General features: G+C 38.9%; 1 protein-coding gene across 1 annotated transcript; it reads left to right on the forward strand.

Annotated features, from left to right (window-relative positions):
* The first annotated feature begins 7,598 nt into the window (after window positions 1-7,598).
* Window positions 7,599-8,513, forward strand: LOC138881353 (uncharacterized). The gene is made up of 2 exons (XM_070161578.1): window positions 7,599-7,772; window positions 7,830-8,513. The coding sequence occupies exons 1-2, from the start codon at window positions 7,599-7,601 to the stop codon at window positions 8,511-8,513; spliced, it is 858 nt and encodes a 285-aa protein (XP_070017679.1).
* The last annotated feature ends 1,479 nt before the right edge of the window (window positions 8,514-9,992 follow it).

A 9,992-nucleotide genomic window follows, 5' to 3' on the forward strand; every position in this document is an offset into this window, starting at 1 on the left:
TTCGTACATGGTTCACCGAGTTCTGACAGGAGAAGCCCTCATACTTGTAGAAATGGATGGGGAAGTTTGGCCAAAGCCGATCAATTCAGAAGCAGTCAAGCGATACTATGTGTAACCTTTATGCTTTCTTTTATGATATAATTTGAACTACGCCTGACCTGATTCCTGTTTAAGAGGGGATACGTAGGCAGCCCTATGGGTTCGGTCACAATTCAATAAAATTTTCATTTCCCCCGCAATTGGAAACTGGGGCAGAATTTTGAGGAGGACCCTCAAAATTTCGAAGTGATTTCAGCCATTCGCCGCAAGCAGCAGTCAGAAGCAGCAACCCAATAAACTGGGGTAGAATTTTGAGGAGGACCCTCAAAATTCTAGAGCAAGAAAAGTTGTAATGTTTTGAACAACGTCGCAGTCGTCGGTTCATCTAAAGAAAACTATTCTTAATTATGTACTTATGATATGCTTTTACTAAATCATATACGTTTATTACTAAAATTTCCTTCTTTAGCAACGCTACCCCAGTGATATATACAGTATCGCCGGATCAAAGCCGAGCAGGTCAAGCAAAGCTAGCGGGGAAACGAAGTAACCTTTCCCTCTTTACAAACTCATGATTTATTTGGATGCAGACACTTGAGTTGCAAAATCATCAAATATACTATACGCTCACTCACAAAGTTCAGGAATACAACTCTCCAAACCGTTGCACTTGCTCGCAACTCCTATCTGCACACAACAGTGTCCCCAGCAGGCACAATATCCCCAGCAATCACGATACCACAATCCGCTATCAACTAAGAAAACTCTATTGCCATTTGCCATTTTTACTTCCTACATAAGGCTACCATTCTGCCTTCCGAGGTAAAGCTCTACCTCCACCCGCATTTCCTGCATTGCATAAGGCTACCATTCTGCCTTCCGAGACTAAGCTCTGTCTCCATCTGCATTGCATAAGGCTACCATTCTGCCTTTCGAGACTAAACTCTGTCTCCATCTGCATTCCCTGCATTGCATAAGGCTACCATTCTGTCTTCCGAGACTAAGCTCTATCTCCATCTACATTCTCTGCATTGCATAAGGCTGCCATTCTGCCTTCCGAGACTAAGCTTTGTCTCCATCTGCATTCTCTGCATTGCATAAGGCTACCATTCTGCCTTCCGAGACTAAACTCTGTCTCCATCTGCATTCCCTGCATTGCATAAAGCTACCATTCTGCCTTCCGAGGTTAAGCTCTACCTCCATATGCATGGCTGAAAGATCACCACTTTATTTATATTATGCATGGCTGAAAGATCGCCACTTCATTTAAATCTTGCATCGGCTAAAAGATCGCCATTTCATCTACATCTTGCATGGCTGAAAGATCGCCACTTTATTTACATTCTGCATGGCTGAAAGATCACCACTTTATTTATATCTTGCATCGACTGAAAGATCGCCACTTCATCTACATCTTGCATGGCTGAAATATCACCACTTTACTACATCTTGCATCGGCTGAAAGATCGCCACTTCATTTACATCTTGCATGGCTGAAATATCGCCACTTTATTTACATTCTGCATGGCTGAAAGATCGCCACTTCATCTACATCTTGCATGGCTGAAATATCGCCACTTCATTTACATCTTGCATCAGCTGAAAGATCGCCACTTCATTTACATCTTGCATGGCTGAAATATCGCCACTTTATTTACATCTTACATCGGCTGAAAGATCGCCACTTCATTTACATCTTGCATGGCTGAAATATCGCCACTTTATTCACATCTTGCATTGGCTGAAAGATCGCCACTTCATTTACATCTTGCATCAGCTGAAAGATCGCCACCTTCTGCATCTCATGGGTTGAAAGATCGCCAATCTATCCAAAGGTGTCATTGTTCGGAGGCACCATTTTCATAGCCCGAGAACGCCATGTCATGGCCTAAGGACCCCTTTTATCTGTTGCATATCATTATTCAAAGGCGTCATAGTTCGGAGGCATCATTCTCATAGCCCGAGAGCATCATTTCATGGCCTGCGAATCCCTTATCATATGCTTCATGGCCCAGGACGTCATCCTAACCGTCCAAAGACAACATTCATGGTCCGACGGGAACTTGCATCACGTTTAAATTTCCGCACAATATACATTTGTATTGCTTATTTGTAGGTAAACTGACGAGCAACGACCGTCTCAGCAGGAGCAATCCCGTTCCAGTCCCTCAGCCCTGTTAGACTTTAACCATCCATCCCAACCCAAATATCGCGTCCGTCTTGAAAAATATCCATCGGCATATTCCGCCGACGGATCCTGAACTACATATGGCCTAATTCTTGTAAGACTAGAGATATGTAGGCAGCTCAGGAACTAGAGCTCGGTCAAATTCTTCAAACCATTCCGTTCGGTCAAATTGGTCATCATATCTTTACCCGACAACTCTTTCATCCTTCCCGGATAAAGAGGGGCAACTGTTGATACCCAATTTTCCCTATATTTTTTATATGCAAAATGACTTTCAAATAGCATGTATATGCATATATAAGTATACCATTTTTTTTAAAGATTTTTAAATCAATTTACTGCCCTATTTTATCAAGAAAAAACCCAATAATTATTCCCAAAATTATTATTTTGTAATTCATTTATTGGACTCTCATACTTATACTAAAATATAGCTATTATGGCTTTTGCACATTTTTATAAATTTATTTAGTATTTTTAAAGCCAAATTGCGTATAATTGCAATATTAGCCTATTTTAAGATTTAATTACGTTTATAATTACAAATTGATTCCAGTATTTTTAATTTAATATTTATATATTATTATTAATTTAGTACCTTTAATTTATTTTCAGAAATCATTTTACTATTTTTTATTAAATAAATAAGGGAAAAGAGGCTATTTAAATACTAGCCCTACTTATTTCAATTTTAGCCTAAGTTCTACCCCAATTAAACCCAATTGAACCCCAGCCTAATTCCTAAAATTATCCGCCTCTGACGAAATTAAATCCAACCCGCTCGGCTCCCCGTTTAATCCAGGCTGTTGATCAAAATGATCAACGACCACATTCTCTCCTTTCCTTTTTTAGTTCACCAACCCCACTAACCCTAAGTCATTTTCACCTACTCGCCGCCTCTAAAACTCTCCACTCTCTCAAACTCTCTCGACTCTTCCCAGAACCCTAGCCGCCTCTTACTGCTTCCACCATAAAAGCCACCGAAATCCATGGCTTCCAGGGCTATGGGAGTCTTATACCTACCTCATGTTGCTCTTACACACCTAATCTCTGAAGATTCAAAGCCTGACCTTGAAGATTTGTACCTAGACCTTTGTCGATTCGATGTTCCACGGCCATCTCCGGCCTTGCTCTGGCGTACCATGGTTGTTTGAGTATGATCTTGACCTCTCCGACTTAGATCGGTGATTTTTCAAAGCCTTTCTCATTTCTAGGGTTCTTCTGAAACCCTAACCCTTCGAGGTTTTTCCGATTCCCTTATATTTGTTCCAGATCCATGCTTTCCTTAAGGTCTTAAACGTTTTCCTGACTTTTCTTTCAAAAAACTACCTTCAAAATCTTTTTTTTCCGATCTAGGGTTTTCTGAAAGTATTTAAGTGTTTTCTAACTTTCTTTTTCCTTTTATGTGTATTTGCTTCTACTGTGTTCTTGTACTTCTACCATGTTCTTACGTGCTTTTTCTGTTGTATTTTCCTATACTATATTCTCGTATGCTTTTCTACTATATGCTTTCTCTACTATGTTCTGATATGTTTCTCCTACTATATTTTCTTACTAAGTTCTTAAGTTTCCTTATTAAGTTCCTTTTACTGAGCTCTGTTTAAAGTTTCTTCTAAAATTTCTTAGCATGCTTCTTCTATTGTTCTTATCAGTTTTCTCTATTATGTTACGTATTAGCTTCTTCTACTCTATTTTCCTTGAATTCTGCTACTATGTTCTGCGTGTTACTTGCTATCATTGTTTTCTCATGAGTTTCTGCTACTGAAAGAAACATGCAAGAGGTTTCATAGAACTGAAACCTCTGAGCTTGTTCAATTACTTGTCTTCTCATCTCTGTACTTGATTCAAGGTGGAAACCCTAGAATTTAGGGGTTCTGCCAAGTTTGATTATGTGATTTAATTGAGCTAGGGTTTTTATTTTAGAACCCCTAACTCTTTCAGACCAACTTCGAGTCTCTGAACCGAGCTTGGACATCCGTGTTTGCATATGATTCTGACCTTTGGCTAAACTCTTCTAAAACTCTTTCTTCATTGGATCATACTATTGATTTTTGCAATGGCACAATATTTTCTTTCAACTCAACGTGTTTATGTGCTCTTTATATGTGATGAATCTTCCTCTAAAAAGGCTTTCAGCTCGTGATTTATTCAAATTCCTTCTAAATAGGTCTAATTGATTCCCTTTCCATTGTTTGCTGATTTCCCTTAAGTTAAAAAACTTTTCCCATCTTTTTGACTCGGTTCATTCATACAAGATCCCCGACCTTTGATTTACTGGCTGTTAATTGATTTTCTTGCCTTGTTTGTGCAACCGCATATTTCAAAAATTCTGTCCTTAAATAACCTTTAGTATTTACCCTTAATTGTATGTTGTGCACAAAGTGCTTATTCATTTTTCTTTCCTTAAATTGTTTTTACCCGTTTGAATCTGAATCCCTTAATTAAGGGAAGTCTTGTGTAATTGATTGAAAATCAGTTCCTTGACTATTTTCTTACCTTATTTCTTCATGATTTTCACACTATAAAAGGCACGACCCTTTTTCACAAAGAGGACATCAAAATCCTTCTGAACTTATACTCTCTCACAATAACTTTCTCTTCTTGTCTGCATTGTGGCCTGTCTACAAGACCTACTACTTTTCTTTGTTTGTTTCCTTTGAAACTAGTATGTCCTGATTTAAGCTTCAGCACCACAACAATGTGTTTATTTACAGTCTTTGTATCCATGTCTACTTTAGTGCTTTCTGTAGAATTAGTATGCTTTTGTCCTACTGCCTATTTCTGCTCTGAATCATCGCTCCCTATTTCCCTTTATGTATTTTGAGTTACAGTTTAAAATATGGCAATATGCAAGTTATTGTCTATGGATTGAACTTGATCCCTTAGAGGATCCTAACCTCTAAACAATGTGTTCTAACAAGCTTATGGGTGTGCCAGCATTTCCCATTGTTGGGTATGCCCACTAGCCTCTCCTTGCCTCCTTACCACCTCCCCATTCCCTATACCCCTATGTGTATTAATGTAAACAGTTTCCCTTCCCTTTTCCCCTTTTCAGAATTTTGCACCTGCACTTGCACCCTCTCTTAGTCTCTAAGTTCTGCCCCCCTCTTGTGAGCCTTGCCTCGGGACCTTGAGTTCCTTCTGAACTTGGACACTTGAAGGCTGGCTCTTCCACACTGCACTATGTCTTCATCTATAATGCATTTGGGCGTGAGGACTGCCCGGAGTTCATATGAGGCTCTTAGGAAACTCTGACGCATCCAAATGGGAGAAAGGCTTTGAAATAAGATCTCTTGGAGTTGGTTTACTTCATACTTTAGACAGGAAGTCTGAATTAGGCTCTCCTTGGTTGTACTTTTTCTGATTGTATTTTTTCTTTACTTTACTCTTTCTAGGTTGTAATAACTTTTTAATAAAATTCTCGGGGATGGCTAGTGAAAAGGGAGGGGTAACTACGTATGCAAAAAGGGGTAGATAACCTGCCTATAAGAGTTTATGAATTTCTGCATTCTCATGTATAGATATCATGTCTATAGGAATCTTGCATTCCCATATAGATACCATGCCTATAGGTTATTTCTGAATTTCTGCATATCATATAGATATCCTGCCTATAGGAATTTCTGAATTTTCTGCATATCATATAGATATCCTGCCTATAGGTTCTTTCTGAATCTTGCATATGCATTTCTCATTAGGCAAACATGTTTATAGGTTTTAAATAATCAACCGCAATTAGATATCATGTCATAGGCTTTAAATGAAATTCAGCATCTAGATGCCATGCCTATAGGATTTTTTCATTTTTTACTATGTTTATAAAAGTGTCCAAAATTGACAACACATAGAAAGCATGCCTATAGGAGCTTTAATCGAACCTGAACCGCTTCACTCGCTTATAAGTCTAAAACCAGTAACAATGACGCATGCTCTTTTGCTAAAACTCGCTTTTCTTTAATAACAGACGATTTTTCTTAAATCAGTATGTATTCATGTTTACTTCATTGTTTCTGGAATCAGTAGATATCATGCCTATAGGGTCTTCGTCTAACACTTAGGCAAGCCATAGGGTGAAAGTTTATAAACTGAATCAGATTTTATATGCTACAACCAGCAGGCAGGCCTGATTCAGGCTTCTTATCTAAACTATGTAATAAATCAGTTCGCCTCGATCCTTTAAGTTTAATCAGACCCTAAACAGTATGTGTAAGTCATGCTAATTACTTGCTTTTCTCTGCTTAAAGGAGGTCTGTTTGAGCCTTTTCATTTGTTTATATGCTTTCACATACTTGCCATATATGTTTTGTTTGTCGCCTTAGTATATATACCTTTTGAAACCACAAGTAAGCCCAATATCCCTCCCCTTTAGGATTAGTAGTCCCAAATGCCTCCGGGACTGATAGGATTGAGGCGGGTAATAGCATGCAATAAGTAAACGAGACCATTCCGCGCTTTAATACCTCAACGGGGTAGGAAAGGGTAGATATGGATCTGATGACCACGCAATAACATCCGTGTAGCCCCTCATTGAGGAGTGATTACCGGATGTTGTGTGGGGTGATCCATATTATTTACAAACCTAGGACCCCTTTTCCTTTATTTATTTGTTTCGTTGTTTAATTTCAAACTATTTTCTTTAAAAAAATTAGCTTTTCTTTTATTTCTTTTAACTTCACCTATTTTGTAACCATTACGTGAAAATCCTCTCTTGTTTGAAGTTCTTATTTGCCTACGTGTTATTTGTACCTAAAGTTACAATAATGGTTTGGCCGGGAACCACACTAGTGGATCTTGAGGGGTGCCTAATACCTTCCCCTTGGGATAATTTCAAGCTCTTACCCAACCTCTGGTTGTTCAAATCAAACCTTTCTTAGTGTCCTAATGCACTTAAATCATTAAGTGGCGACTCTTCAATTCAAACCCAATTCTCGAAAGGGAACGAGTTGTCCTCCCAAATGTCATAAACCCGATTTGCGAGAAAAAGGAGGCGCGACAAGTTGAATTGAAGTCTTTGTAATAGAGTCATTACAAAGTGGCTTGTAATAGAGTGTTTACAAGTTAGTGAAGTTGAAAGCCTACAAGTGTAGGTCATGGTTTTTGTCCCCTTGAGTGGGATTTTTTCATGTAAAAACCCGTGTTTTATTTACTTACTGTTTCATTAGTATTCTCAGTGGAAACTCATAAAGGACCAGGTACTCTATAGTTTGGTAGACTCATATAAACTAGCAATTGGTATCAGAGCAGGTTCCTCTTATTAGGCTAACACCTAGGAAAGATCTGTATGGCTGCTCCACCAAATTTTGAAGAAAGTCAATCTATGTACAGACTACCCAGGTTCAATGGGCAATACTATGGGTGGTGAAAGACAAGAATGCATGATTTTATGGCTGAAGATTCTGAGTTGTGGGATATCATATGTGATGGTCCTTACATCCCAACAAAGGCACTTGCAGAACTTCCATTCTCAATGCCAACAACTAGAAAAGAATACACCGACGCAGACAGAAAAGCTGTAGAGAACAATTTTCGTGCCAAAAAGATTTTGGTATATGGAATATGACCTGATGAATACAATAAAATTTCTGCTTGTGAAACTGCAAAGGAGATATGGGAAGCTTTGGAAACAACACATGAGGGAACCACTCAAGTAAAGCAATCTAAGATTGATATGCTCACTACCGAGTATGAACTCTTTAGGATGAAGGATGATGAATCTATTCAAGATATGCACACAAGATTCACCTCCATCATAAATGAGTTACTCTCACTTAGTGACTCCATTCCTAGGAACAAGCTAGTGAGGAAAATTCTCAGTATCCTGCCCAGTTCTTGGGAAAGCAAGGTGAATGCTACTACTGAAGTAAAGGACCTGCATGAGCTGACCGTAGACGAGCTGGTTGGAAATCTGAAGACCTATGAGATGAAGAGGAAGATAGATACTAAAAGAAGAGAACCAAAGAAAGAAAAGAACCTGGTACTCAAAGCTGATAGCAATGACTTGAGTGAGGAGGACAATGGCATTGCTTACTTAACCAAAAGATTTCAGAAGATGGTCAGAAGAAATGGAGGAATACTGAAAAAGGGCAGCTCTAGCAAACTAAAGAACTGTGATCTCTGCCATAAGTGCAGAAAGCCTGGGCACTTCATCAAAAACTGTCCTCTCCTAAAGCAAGAGTACTCCAAGTACAACCTTGAGAAAGTAGCCAAGAGGAACCTGATTCCTGACAAGGACTTCAAGAGGAAGACATCTATTGACAATGTGGTGAAACAGGCTCTTGCAGCATGAGGAGACTCTTCTAGTGAGTCTGAATATGAAACTGATGCAGGTGACAGCTCCATGATAGCAGTTGAAAGTGAGGAAAATGAATATGATTCAATATTTGCTTTGATGGCCCAATCAGATGATGATGAAGACGATGACAATAGTGAGGTAAATTTCAGGGATGTTCAGAGAAATCTAAAATCCTACTCTCCTAAGAAACTCATGTCTTTAGCTAGTGTATTGATTGATGCCTATCATAGTCTTATGGAGGATAAGGATGCCTTGACCTTAGAGCTAGGAGAAGTTGAACAATCTAAAGAAGATCTGGTAGTGTGTGTAGTTGATCTGAAGGAAACCATTTGTGAGCTGGAGAAAGAAAAATTTGTTTTAACCAAAAAAATTGCTAACATAGAACATGAAAGAGATGACATAGTGGTTGTAGTTGTTGACCATAAGGAAACTATTGAAAACTTCATAAACGAAAGAGAAACCTTGATGAAAAGAGTGACTGAGATTAAGGAAGAAAGAGATGATCTCTTGGTAGTGATTGCAGACCTAAGGGAAACAATAGAGGGACTAGGGACTGAGTCAAAACCTGGAAATTCTGGAAAAGGAAAAGAGGTAGCAAGTTAGGAAAATATTAGGCTTGAAAACGAGTTGAAGGTTGTGAGAACTAGTCTGTGTGTTGAATCTGAGAAAAACAAGCATCTCCGGATTGAACTAGAAAGAATAAAAAATGATCTTGAAAAGTCCCTAAAGTGGACCTGGTCCTCAAAAGCTATCACTGCCATGTACGTTCATAATGGTGGAAACAGGCAGGGAATAGGGTTCCAAAGAGAGAAAACTCCTTACAACCCACATAGCAAGTATGTTACTGTACCAGATAACTGGGTGTGTACCCACTGTGGGAACAATAGGCATTTCAAGGAAAATTGCCAAGCCAGGGTCCAGTCCTTTCAGAAAAACAACGTGTTTACTGAAAATATAACTACTAAAAAGGGACCAAGTTCCACCCACAAAAGCGCATATTACTTGCATGGACTAAGAGAGCTCTTATTCATCCTCTTGCCTACTACAAGGGACCCACTTGCTTGGGTTCCTAAAACTAACTCTTGATCTCCTTGTGCAGGGAACAATGAAAGGAAGCAGTCAACAATGGTTCATGGATAGTGGATGTTCAAAGCACATGACTGGGAACATCATGGAGTTTCTTTCACTAAAAGTCCTGCAAGGAGGGAGTGTATCCTTTGGGAATGGAAAGAAGGGGTACATTCTTGGAGTTGGAAAAGTCAGGAAATCACCCACTTACTCTATTGAGAATGTGTACTATGTCAATGGTCTTAAGTACAATCTCTTGAGTGTCTCTCGGATCTGTGATAAAGGAAACAAGGTGGAGTTCTTATCCAAGATATGTATAGTTACTAATCTGGTAACTAGTAAAGTGGTACTTGTGGCTAAGAGATACAAGAACATCTATGTTGCTGATTTCGAGTCCATACAAAG

The sequence above is a fragment of the Nicotiana sylvestris genome, chromosome 11 (genome assembly GCF_000393655.2).
Source record: "Nicotiana sylvestris chromosome 11, ASM39365v2, whole genome shotgun sequence".
Lineage (NCBI taxonomy): Eukaryota > Viridiplantae > Streptophyta > Magnoliopsida > Solanales > Solanaceae > Nicotiana > Nicotiana sylvestris.